General features: G+C 37.7%; 1 protein-coding gene across 4 annotated transcripts in view; it reads left to right on the top strand.

The window, feature by feature from the left end:
• The window catches only part of dync1h1 (dynein, cytoplasmic 1, heavy chain 1), a 99,075-nt gene that overhangs the window by 16,964 nt on the left and 69,146 nt on the right, over positions 1-12,965 (top strand). For 2 of the 4 annotated variants that reach the window (XM_087989763.1, XM_087989765.1), the window contains exons 6-24: positions 54-325; positions 447-674; positions 1,363-2,439; positions 2,772-2,951; positions 3,062-3,211; positions 5,110-5,256; positions 6,088-6,228; positions 6,317-6,493; positions 6,697-6,807; positions 6,903-7,022; positions 8,153-8,392; positions 8,780-8,935; positions 9,480-9,593; positions 10,502-10,612; positions 10,701-10,910; positions 11,690-11,836; positions 12,040-12,057; positions 12,259-12,425; positions 12,506-12,679. In XM_087989763.1, the coding sequence (XP_087845889.1) occupies positions 54-325; positions 447-674; positions 1,363-2,439; positions 2,772-2,951; positions 3,062-3,211; positions 5,110-5,256; positions 6,088-6,228; positions 6,317-6,493; positions 6,697-6,807; positions 6,903-7,022; positions 8,153-8,392; positions 8,780-8,935; positions 9,480-9,593; positions 10,502-10,612; positions 10,701-10,910; positions 11,690-11,836; positions 12,040-12,057; positions 12,259-12,425; positions 12,506-12,679 (3,940 nt within the window). The remainder of the gene's footprint in view (positions 1-53; positions 326-446; positions 675-1,362; positions 2,440-2,771; positions 2,952-3,061; positions 3,212-5,109; positions 5,257-6,087; positions 6,229-6,316; positions 6,494-6,696; positions 6,808-6,902; positions 7,023-8,152; positions 8,393-8,779; positions 8,936-9,479; positions 9,594-10,501; positions 10,613-10,700; positions 10,911-11,689; positions 11,837-12,039; positions 12,058-12,258; positions 12,426-12,505; positions 12,680-12,965) is intronic. The other 2 variants (XM_043697386.2, XM_043697385.2) reach the window with 1 other exon arrangement.

Genomic DNA, 12,965 nt, shown 5'->3' with positions numbered 1-12,965 from the left:
GGAGAATGTAAGGATATGAATTTTTAACTGCAATATTTTTTCTAAAATAATAGGACTTAAGCAGGCATTGGAAACAGTAAATGACTACAACCCGTTGATGAAGGATTTTCCTCTGAATGATTTGCTGTCTGCAACTGAACTGGATAAAATCAGACAGGCACTAGTTGCAATCTTCACTCACTTGCGAAAAATAAGAAACACAAAATATCCTATTCAACGAGCATTGAGATTGGTGGAAGCAATTTCAAGAGACCTCAGCTCTCAGTTGCTTAAAGTCTTGGGAACCCGAAAGTTGATGCATGTTGCTTATGAAGAATTTGAAAAGGTAGCTTTGTCATTGTTCTACATGCTTTGCCAACTTGTATGGCAGTTTTCTAAGTGCACATATATAACCTTTAGTGAGAATATGTTACATTAATACGGAGCTAACTATGGACTTATTTTAGGTCATGGTGGCATGTTTTGAAGTGTTCCAGACATGGGATGATGAGTACGAGAAGCTTCAAGTTTTGCTTCGCGATATAGTTAAACGAAAGCGAGAAGAAAATCTTAAGATGGTGTGGCGTATCAATCCTGCTCATCGTAGACTGCAGGCCCGTCTTGATCAGATGAGAAAATTCAGACGACAGCATGAGCAGCTAAGGGCTGTTATTGTTCGTGTGCTTAGACCTCAGGTAATTTTAATGCACAGGAGTCTTGACCAGTGGAAGCTGGCCGTTATATAGTATACGGAAGAACCTCGATTATCCAAAGGACATGGGCGGGAGTATTTTGTTCGGTTAATCCGATTCTGGATAATCGGATAACATAGTTTCAAGCATCGGGATCTTGCAATTTTGCCGGATAATCCGATAATCGAATGCTGGATAATCAAGGTTCCTTTGTATTAACAAAAATAATTTCTCAATGTGGTATCGACACAGTTAAATTTATTTTAATTTTTGTGACTTAAGACACAAGGATCAACTTGAATATGAATGCTGAGACTCTGTACCCATAGATTATAAATAGCCAAATTTAAGCCATAGTTTATACTTTTTTGATCTTGATTATTTAAACATTCGTGTGTGTGGGAAAGAATTATTTAACAGTTGTAACTCGAAGCGCAGAATAATTGGGGAATGTCAAGAGTAGGGAAAATAGCACTCTTATCTGGCAAATTCTTCGGGTGTCTATTGGTGTTAGTAGTTGCTGACATTGGTCATAATTTTAAAGCGCCAAAGTATTTTTTTTTTGCTTTAGCCATCTTTAGAGCCATGATTGTCCCATTTATGTTAGGATATTCCTTTTCAAACAAAAACCCTTTTTTTTACATTTCTCTGCTATGCTTAATTCAGGATCTGTTATTTTTCCCTTTTAAAGGTGACTGCAGTTGCTCAACAGTCCCAGGGAGAAGGCCCAGAGCCCCAGGATATGAAAGTAGCAGAAGTTCTATTTGATGCAGCAGATGCAAATGCCATTGAAGAGGTGAATCTTGCTTATGAAAATGTCAAGGAAGTTGATGGGTTGGATGTTTCCAAAGAAGGAACTGAAGCTTGGGAAGCAGCGCTGAAGCGCTATGATGAACGAATTGACAGAGTTGAAACACGTATTACGGCCCGTCTAAGAGATCAGCTTGGCACTGCAAAAAATGCCAATGAAATGTTCAGAATATTTTCCAGATTTAATGCTCTCTTTGTTCGTCCTCACATTCGAGGTGCTATTCGTGAATACCAAACGCAACTCATTCAACGTGTGAAAGATGATATTGAAGCCTTGCATGACAAGTTCAAGGTGCAGTACCCACAAAGCCAAGCTTGTAAAATGAGTCATGTCCGTGACTTACCCCCTGTTTCGGGATCTATCATTTGGGCAAAGCAGATTGATAGACAGCTTACTGCCTACATGAAGCGTGTAGAAGATGTTCTTGGTAAGGGCTGGGAGAATCATGTAGAAGGGCAGAAACTGAAACAAGATGGTGACAGTTTTCGTATGAAGCTCAACACACAAGAAATATTTGATGACTGGGCAAGAAAGGTCCAGCAGCGTAATCTTGGAGTGTCTGGTCGTATCTTCACTATAGAAAGCACACGTGCTCGTGGACGTAGTGGGAATGTTCTGAAGTTGAAAGTAAACTTCCTACCTGAGATTATTACACTTTCCAAAGAGGTTCGCAATCTTAAATGGCTTGGATTCCGTGTTCCACTAGCAATTGTCAATAAAGCTCACCAAGCTAATCAGCTCTATCCATTTGCTATTTCATTGATTGAAAGTGTTCGTACCTATGAAAGAACATGTGAGAAGGTCGAAGAACGGATTTCAATTTCTCTGTTGGTTGCTGGTCTGAAAAGAGAGGTGCAGGGATTGATAGCTGAAGGAATTGCGTTGGTCTGGGAATCCTACAAATTAGACCCTTACGTACAGCGTTTGGCAGAGAGTGTTTTCAGCTTTCAGGAAAAGGTTTGTCTACGATAGTTTTTGATTTCAAACTCTTTATGCATGTCTCAAGTTTAGACTGGTTGGTTTAAGTTTAGAGCTGATGTGGTCAGGAGGAGATTATTCTTTGTATTGTTGATTACAGCTAATTAGTTCTTTCACTATTTTCTACCTTAAATGTTTAATTTTTCTGCAGACTATTTCATTGTAGAATTTCTAAGTGAGAAATGTGAAAGGTCCAAGCTGTTCACAACTTTATTACTGTATGTATATATTCTACAAAAGTGGGAAAGCTACAGGAAAAATTCAGTTCAACTAAATGAATAGTAGATAAGTTATCTGCATATATCTTTAAGGTGGATGATCTTCTCATTATCGAAGAGAAGATTGACCTTGAAGTTCGTTCTTTGGAAACCTGCGTATATGACCAGAAAGTATTTTCTGAAATCCTGAACCGTATCCAGAAAGCAGTTGATGATTTGAACCTCCATTCCTATTCCAACTTGCCAATCTGGGTCAACAAGCTGGATATTGAGGTAAGAAATGCCCATAAACAGAAATGGTGCTGGGAAATGTGTATACAACATTTATTTTAAAGTGAAAGATTATTTTACTTGAGAATCCACTAACTGAACTGTTTTTATAGATTGAAAGGATCTTGGGAGTTCGTTTACAAGCTGGATTGAGAACATGGACACAAGTTTTGTTTGGACATGCTGATGACAAAGCTGATGTTGACATGGATACAGATGCCCCACAAACCAGCCATAAACCAGGAGGTGACCCAAAAATCAGAGTAAGATTTGTCTACTTCTACAAAAGGCATTTGTTTAAATACTATGAAAATACTTTCACTCTTGTCACATTATTGGCTTTAAGAGCTTAAATTTCCAGTAGTATCAGTTTAAAGTTATAAAAAGCAGAATAGCACTAGGATTGAATATTGTAAGACATGTAAAAATTCTACTGACTTAACTTCAACATGAGCAAAGTGTATATGAGAATAAATTAGCAAGCGACATAATTGGGACTCATGATTTTTACATGTATAAATAGTAATTGGGTAAGTTAAAGCAGGTGCAGAGCTAGCTGCAAAATGTTATGGAGCAGAAACTATGACTGACGCACTGAGTATTTTGTATTAGTCTTCACTGAAGAAGGTATTTCTGCAAATATCACAAAGAGCGAGATTATGGAGGATTTGGATAAGCTAAAATAGACGTTGTGATTTCTGTACTTTTAGGTTAAACAGGATGCAGCCTAACTTGCAAAGGGAAAGTAAGGAAATTGGATTCCGTGGCTAAAAGCCACAGATGGTGGCTCCAGATGGTTTCAAATAGTATAGTACTTCAAAAAAAACAAAAGAGACACTGAGCAGTTTTAGGCTAAAGGAGCCTAACATCTGTAATGGAGCAGTTTTAAAAATACTAACCAGAGAAAGAAACTATTTGCTGCTAAATGACACATGGTTTACTAAATTAAAATGGCATGTATTTGTTAAATGCTCATTTTACTGGACTGGCTTGAGCTTTTGAAATAGTTAAGGGGCTGTGCAATTTAAGTCTATAAACTCTCAAAACTGTCATACAGCATAAAAACAGGCCCTTCAGCCCATGTTTATGGCAACCAATAAATACCAATTACAGCAATTCCGTTTTCCTGATCTTGGTCTATAGCCTAGTATGCCCTCGCATTTTAAGTGCTCATTCCGATGCTGCTTAAATGTTGCAAGATCATCTGCCCCTACCACACTCCCAATTTTCCTCTCAACCACTTACAATTCACGTGCCTTAGGCATGTCTGCCATAGGGAAAATATTTCCTTGATCTATCCTGTCTGTGTCTACTTCAATCAGAACCTCCCCTCAGCTTCCTCTGCGACAAGAAAAATAAACGCAGCATATCCAGTCTCTGATAACTGAGATTTATTGTTCATCCCAGGCAACATCCTGGTAAATCTCCTCTGCACTCTCTCCAGTGCAATCATGTCTTCTGATTGTGCGGTTCTGTTTGCCGCACTTTTTTTTTCCATCTGTGGTCTAACTAACATTTTATAAAACGTTCTATGCTTTAAAGAAGAGGACTGGGCAAATACTTGAAAACTAAAAACACCGAAGACTGGGAAAGAGAGAAAATGGCTTGCTTATGGTTCAGAATAATGCCAGTAATGCATATTTTATTTCTGTTCCGGTTAAAGCAGATCTAAACCCGCTAACTTGCCCCTGACAATCTTTTAATGAGAAACAACCCAAAACTAAAAGCTTGGGGTCAAGCATCAAGCTAAGGATATGTCTTTGGGAAGAGCACATATGAATGAGAAAAGAGCAGAGGGTGGGACTAACTTAATAGCGCTTTTGAAAAGCCGACAATGCACAGTTAACTAAATGACCCATGCTGTAACATTCTATTAATGTCTGTTTCTGATCAGTCAACTCTCAAGACAGAGGTCGGCTACCATTAAATCAGCAATAATGCACTTGATTAACATGCATATTCAAACACTGATAACCTGGATATAAAACCCATTGTGAGAATGTATTTCATTTCAGTGTTTGTTTGTTTCTGAAATGTCTATTAAATGTTTTCTGGCATTTCTTCTCTGGTGCTGAAGTTGTCCTGAAGAATAGATTTAAATAAGGAAATATTTATTCTTCAAGAGACTTTGAAAACTCTTTTCTTGTCCTCTTACTTATAGAACATAGTACATGAACTTCACATCACAAATCAGGTCATTTATTTGCATCCACCAATCGAAGACTGTAGATACAAGTTATACCAAGAGCTGTTTAGCTGGAAGATGATTATTCTAACACTCCCTAGAATACAGAGTCAACGATATCAGGTGAGTAAAGAGTGACTGAAGTTTTCTGTTTTATGGAGGGATTTGTTCATACTGTTAATTTGATATGAAACCTTGATTGGCATAATTTACGTAACTTTCAAAATCAGTGAGTGAATGGGTTTTCAGTATGGTTTCCTATGCAACTTTGCTTATTTCATGTGTAAACTATGAAGCTTTAGCTTTGCTTTTGTCGGCCCACAAATAAGATCATGCATAGAAGATTTCTCTAATCCTCGAGTTCCCTGTGGTCCTACTCATCCTCATGTAGTCTGTTACTTTATTTGTCCCACCCAAGTACATCCCCTCACATTTGTCTGGATTGAATTCTGTTTGCCACTGATCAGTCCATCCAGCTAGCCCTTCTATATCTTCCTGTAGTCCAAGGTTATTGTTATCACTGTTTAATACACAATTAATTTTCATATCATCTGTGAATGTACTGATCAACTCTCCTGCATTCAAGCCATTATACCACCAGCAGAAAGGGCCCAATACAGATCCCAGTGGGTCCCCACTGGACATTGGCTTACACTCTCAAAACACTCAATGCCAAAGGTACTTTGTCTTCTTAGAGGTTTTAAACATTGGTTATATGTTAACTAGATTATGTAATTATGATTCTTTAGCTGATATGCTGACTATTAAGCTTTGCTGGTTAGTTTACTCTTGATGGATTTGAAATACTGGTGACTCAAATTTTGGCCCCATTTTTAATTTTTGAAAGTTGTAGTGAAGTTATTAATGTGACTTGGAATTTTGTAAGATACCTTGACACAAAGTAATTTGATGGTTTTTCCTTTTACAAACCCCATATCTGCAAAATCTGTCTAGGTTGGCTTTCAGTATGAACTGTCTGAAGAGGAGAAATTTTACCGGAATGCACTCACAAGAATGCCAGATGGGCCAGCTGCTTTGGAAGAAGCTCATGAAGCTGTAATGGGAATTGTCAGAGAAGTTGAAAAATATGTCAAGGTAAGTATTTTGAAGATTGCTATTATTGTATCTTGGGTCTTGATCCATTCAACAAATCTTTCTACATGTGCTACATTTTTCTTGTTAGGTTTGGCTTCAGTACCAGTGTTTGTGGGATATGCAACCTGAAAATATCTATAACCGTCTGGAAGATGATCTGAACAAATGGCAAGCTCTGCTTGTCCAAATCAGAAAGGCCAGAGGAACCTTTGACAATGCAGAAACTAGAAAGGAATTTGGGCCTGTTGTCATTGATTATGGAAAGGTAAGAGTATTAAATCAGAGACTTTTCTCTTTTATGTGGTTTAAACAAAAGCTTCGTTAGCCTGTTAATTGAATAGCCTTTTCGGTAAGGTATAAATAGTCAGACTTGAAGTGTTGACATGCAACAACTATTGTGATTACTCGAGGTCTTTGATTTGTCCAGTTATTGAAAGTCGTTCTGTGTTCTTGTTTAAATTCTTCTAGGTGCAGTCAAAGGTCAATTTAAAATATGATTCTTGGCATAAGGAGGTTCTTAGCAAATTTGGACAGATGCTTGGTCAGAATATGCAGGAGTTCCATTCTCAGATTTCTAAGGTAAGGAGTGTAAGCTTTGATACAATGTGCGCAGCATTTGTAGATTTTTGCCCATTGGTGTCCTGATTCTAAATGTTGACTTTTTAAATATCCAGTCTCGTCAAGAGTTGGAGCAGCACTCAGTTGATACTGCTAGTACTTCTGATGCTGTGACCTTCATAACCTATGTGCAGTCTTTGAAGCGCAAGATCAAGCAGTTTGAGAAACAAGTAGATGTAAGTATTGGGTATTACTTTTTAATTTCATCATTACAGATGACTGTTCTATAGAATGAAAATACAAATTTCTTTTACTTATATTTTTGTTCCCTTTCATTTTACTTGGTATTAACGAGTCAGAGTTGTACAGCCCAGAAACAGATCCTTTGGTTCAAATTGTCTATACTGACCCAATATCCTAAATTAATGTAGTCCCATTTGCCAGCATTCAGTCCATATCCCTCTTAAATCCTTTCTATCCATGTACCCATCCAGATGCCTTTTTCAATATTGTAATTGTACCAGCCTCCTCCATTTAATCTGGCAGCTCATTCCATACATGCACCACCCTCTGTGTGGAGAAAGTGGCCCCTTAAATCTCTTTCCCCCCCCCCCTCACTTTAAACCTATCCCTGTAGTTTTGGACTCCTCTACCTTGGGGAGAAAGACCTTTGGCAATTAGCCCGGTCCATACCTCTCATGATTCTTATCAACCTCTAAGGACATATTTCCCTATTGCCCACTGAACTCAAATATTAGCTTTTTGTGTTTGAGGACTTCCAAATCCCCCTTTTTTTTTTAGCTTTCTGCAATCTTTCTCCATTTAAATAATCTTAGCTCCTCTTCTCTTGTGAAATTGCATAACTTATTTGCATGTCCTCACATTATATTCCCTCCGCCAAGTTTTTTCACGCTCGCTAAATCTGTCAATATCCCTTTTCAGATTCTATCATCCTCAGCACTTGACATCCTATGTTTTTGTATCCATCACAACCCCGGCTATAGTATACTACCTTTCCTCCTCCTCCACGTCATTAATCGATTTTGTAAATTATTATGGCCCAAGCAACGATCTGTGTGGCTCTCCTACTTAGTTTCCATCCTTAAAATATCTCTTATCCCAACTTCTGTTAGTTAGCCACTACTTTAGTCATACCTGTATATTACCTTGCAAAGCTGTATGCTGTTATAAAGTAACCTAATGGGTGTAGTTACCAAACACCACCTGAAAATCCAAATACATTGCATCCTCTACTTTCCCTTTATCTATCTTGCTCGTTACTACCTCCAAAGAATTCTACTAAATTTGTCAGGCATGATTTCATGTTCTGCAGAGTGAAGCATATAGACTATTTTTCAATCTTTAGCTTTATCGCAATGGCCAACGTTTGCTGGAAAAACAGCGGTTCCAATTTCCTCCATCTTGGCTTTACATTGATAATATTGAGGGAGAATGGGGCGCTTTCAATGACATCATGCGTAGGAAGGACAGCGCTATTCAGCAGCAAGTGGCTAATCTGCAAATGAAGATTGTTCAAGAGGATCGTGCTGTAGAAAGTCGTACTACTGATCTCTTGGGTGAATGGGAGAAAACCAAACCTGTGGCGGTAAATGATTTTCCATATTTCAAACCTTTTAGAAATTGGTTTTCCATATCTTCCTGTCATATGTTACATGGTTTGCACCAACTCTCTACATTATTTTCTATGGTTCTAGTTATACTTTTCAAGGGTATATAACCCAAAAAAGCTTTATCTGAAGAAATATGTAAATGTTTCGTCTACTGTAGTTTTTGCATAACTTGTGAAACAATGCATCATTGGTCAGTAAAGGAAATGTTGGTAAAATTGTCTTGAAATGTTTTAATCTAGAATTAGGACAAAAGTCATATTGCTCGTGCTTGTGTAATTTAAGAAACAGCAACCTACAATTATATGAAGTACAATATGTATGTATATATATTAATTATATTAAAAAACATACTGGTTACTTAGGGGAATCTTCGTCCAGAGGACGCCCTGCAAGCACTCACTATCTACGAAGGAAAATTTGGTCGTCTGAAAGATGATCGTGAAAAATGTGCAAAAGCTAAAGAGGCTTTGGAGCTGACTGATACAGGATTGCTCAGCGGAAGTGAAGAACGAGTACAAGTATGTATTCTAACAAGTTTTGAAGTTGCGATTTGATATGGTGTGCACAACTACTCCTGACTTAAATCGGGCAACTAGTTGTTGATGGAATTTCTGTGCTGCTGACAATCTTGGCCACTTTCAGCACTGTTCTGATTCTTGGTGGGATAGAGAGGGGAAACTGGTTATATAAGGCTTTGTTTTAATGGGTGTTGCTTCATTTTCTGGACTTAATGCCTTTTTTAACAAGTATGTGATGTGAAGTGAGTGGGAGAGTCACTGTCACAGCTAATTTAAAGGGCAAACCTTGGTTAAACAGTATCCTTCTATTTTGGTCTGGACAGATCTATTATCTGCATGTCGCTGCTTGATTTTTCTTTAGAATCAAATGTAGATTCCATATCCCTTCTGCAAAGGCAAAAAAGCAAGTTAGTCTGCTGATGGAAAATATTTTGCCTTTTTCTGATTATGGACATTTTGTGACTTGTATCTTGAATATAATTCTCACCAATGCTTCCTGTTAACTACAGTGCTTAAATTTACCCTTTACCTTCACTTTCAATAGGTTGCTTTGGAAGAACTGCAGGATCTCAAAGGAGTCTGGTCTGAGCTGTCCAAAGTCTGGGAACAAATTGATCAACTGAAAGAACAACCATGGGTTTCCGTGCAGCCACGCAAAGTATGAAATGAATTTACTCATTTTGTTGAAAGTTTATTTTTCTTACACCCTTTTGAGAAGCCCCTTTAGCAAACCGCTTTTAGTATCTATCTGTCTTTTGATGGTTAATTGTAAAGCATGAGTATTCTGTTCGATGGTTAAGAGGTGGCGCTTGGGGTGGTGGGTAGTGGAATGGATTTTGGCTGATTTGAAAAGAGTGGGGAGAGTACATTTTCTTGTGCCAAACACATATACAGAGCAAACAGATATGCACACAGGCCCAGCAGCCAAGTACAGTTCAGTGCTTGTGGAGTTTCCTTGGACGTACAAGTGAATAATAGATTTTTAAAACCCATCTATACATCTTTTAAATGTAACCTAGCTGATGCTTTCCATCTCAGTTTTCTTTTGGCTGGCATAGAAACTTGTTGGGTCAGAATTTAGTAATGACAGACCAGAGGACAGGGTTTTACCATTCTTGACATTATCTGTAAACTACAGATTAATTAAGTCCATGTACTAAGCACATTCCATAGGTACTTAGAAGTGCCACCTTCAGGTTACTGTGTCGCCTTCAATTTAAAAGTAAGTAAAAATAGTACTAACCAGTTAGTACCTCAACATTTTCTATAAGCCTTAATGAGTATAAATGGCAGAACTTCTTCGAGTATCGTATTCTTCTAGTTGTCCTTCTGTCCAGTAGATGATCAATGCTAATTTCTGGTTATAGTTGTACCAACAGCACAAGAACTATGTCTTTGTCATTTTCAGGTACTAACTTTGAATTTATGATGCATGTGATATTGTCTTAAGGCATAAAAGACAGCCCCTTAGGATAATGTTCAAATACAGGTTGAGTTCCTCATGTTTATACATGTCAATTATCTATAAAACCTATCTCACAGTTAACTTGTTTCTGCTTAAAATAGCTTCGTCAGAACTTGGATGGGTTACTTAACCAACTGAAGAATTTCCCAGCTCGCCTGCGCCAGTATGCGTCATACGAGTTTGTACAGAGACTTCTGAAGGGCTACATGAAGGTATGCCATGTAATTTAAATACATTGACAAAAGTTTCTACATACTTGGTCAAACAATAACACATCAATTTAAAAAAATTGTTTTGTAGATTAACATGTTGGTGATCGAATTAAAGTCTGAGGCATTGAAGGATCGTCACTGGAAACAGCTGATGAAACGCCTCCATGTTAACTGGGTAGTGTCTGAATTAACACTGGGCCAGATATGGGATGTTGACTTGCAAAAAAATGAGGCCATTGTTAAGGATGTGTTACTTGTAGCCCAGGGAGAAATGGCTTTGGAGGAATTCCTGAAACAGGTTAGTAATTTCAAGTATGAAGTGCCTTCATCTTGGGTTTTAAGGGAAGGTCACCATTAAAGAAGGGACAGCTTTGTGAACAATTGAAACCTATTTCCAGAATGGATAAAATATTGGATAGCTACAGCTGTTTATAATTTGTCTTATATTCATAGCACTAACACTAATCAGTATCTATAAGTCTTAATGAATACAAATGGTAGAACTTCAAGTGTCTTATTCTTCGAGTTGTTCACTAGATTTTTAGCCTGCGTAGAGTCATAAAGATGTACAGCACAGAAACAGACCCTTCGGTCCAACTTGTCCATGCCGACCAGATATTCCAACCCAATTTAGTCCCGCCTGCCAGCACCCAGCCCATATCCCTCCAAACTCCTGCTATTCATAAACCCATCCAGATGCCTTTTAAATGTTGCAGTTGTACTAGCCTCCACCACGTCAGCTGGCAGCTCATTCCATACACATATCACCCTCTGCGTGAAAAAGTTGCCCGTTAGGTCTCTTTTATATCTTTCCCCTCTCACCCTAAATCTATGCCCTCTAGTTCATCTGGAAATAAAACTCAGATACAGATTCAGCTTTATATCTTTGTCCACGGTTGCTTAAAAATGTGATGGCAAGGCAAATTTTCTGCAACGTTTTGTAATCTGAAATTCTGAAACACTGCTTTTATTAAAGTTATCTTCCAAACGTTTGCATTAATTTGGCATCAGAAATGTAAATCATTGGGCTAAATTCTATAATTCTGTACAATTTCTTGTTCTAAAACTTTCTAACAGATTAGAGAGATGTGGAACTCTTACGAATTGGATTTGGTGAACTATCAAAACAAATGTAGATTGATCCGTGGCTGGGACGACCTGTTTAACAAGGTGAAAGAGCACATCAACAGTGTATCGGCCATGAAGCTATCCCCTTACTACAAGGCAAGTATTTATGGCGATGTTTTTAACATTTTGTTGCCAAACGCTTTGCCCTCTTTCCTTTTGAGATGAAATTCTTTGGGATTGTAGTTAATTCCCCCTTCTGGCCTATGTTTTACAATTATACATTTCTGGTTTTGAGTTCGTATTTTATAATTTTGCATTTTAATTTCTATTCCTTCATGCTTTCGCTCACCTTGCATTAGGCATTGCCAAATTACAAGGTATCTGTGTGTCTTTTGTAGTCATTTTCAATGCAGTGAACTTCTAGTTTTTTTTGTTTTGAGACATTTAAGAATTTCTGCTCCGTTCAATTTGCTTGTAGATTCAGCATTGGCTTTCCCAAGAGAATAGTTTGATTATACAGTATGCAGATTATATATGTTGAACACCAATTTTTTGTGCTAATTACAACATTTCTGTAGGTCTTTGAAGAGGATGCATTGAGCTGGGAAGATAAGCTAAATCGTATAATGGCCCTCTTTGATGTATGGATTGATGTTCAGCGTCGCTGGGTCTACCTTGAAGGAATCTTTACAGGAAGTGCTGACATTAAACATTTGCTACCTGTGGAAACTCAAAGATTCCAGAGGTATATGAATGGATTCATATTTAAACACTTATACTGGAGTTTAAGAATTTTTGAATGATCTGACTGTTATTTTTATACAGCATCAGCACAGAGTTCCTAGCACTCATGAAGAAAGTGACCAAATCTCCTCTCGTCATGGATGTTTTGAATATCCCTGGAGTGCAGCGGTCGTTGGAACGATTGGCAGATTTGTTGGGCAAGATACAAAAGGCTTTAGGAGAATACTTGGAGAGAGAACGCTCATCCTTTCCTCGGTAGTGTTTAAATATTTTTTCCATGAAACACATGACTACACAGTGCTTGAAGGAAGAGAAATTACAAGTGGGGAAAAAAACTAAATTTCTAGAGAAGGAAGTCTCTTTATATTTGAAAAGAGCAGGCTAAAAGACTGAAGTAACATTACATGTTTGCAATGTATGGGCATAAGTATATGTGGTGAATAACATTGAACTACAATCAAAAACAGCTATTTGGTAATATCATGTAATTGCAGTCATGGGAACTGGGATTTACCATAGTAAGAACTGAGTGTTTATTATT

Source organism: Chiloscyllium plagiosum, unplaced genomic scaffold, assembly GCF_037043375.1.
Source record: "Chiloscyllium plagiosum isolate Xiang-an unplaced genomic scaffold, Cpla_swu_hap1 HiC_scaffold_8, whole genome shotgun sequence".
NCBI classification, from domain to species: domain Eukaryota; kingdom Metazoa; phylum Chordata; class Chondrichthyes; order Orectolobiformes; family Hemiscylliidae; genus Chiloscyllium; species Chiloscyllium plagiosum.
Note: the sequence above shows the minus strand (reverse complement) of the source record. Positions and strands in the feature narration are given on the sequence as shown.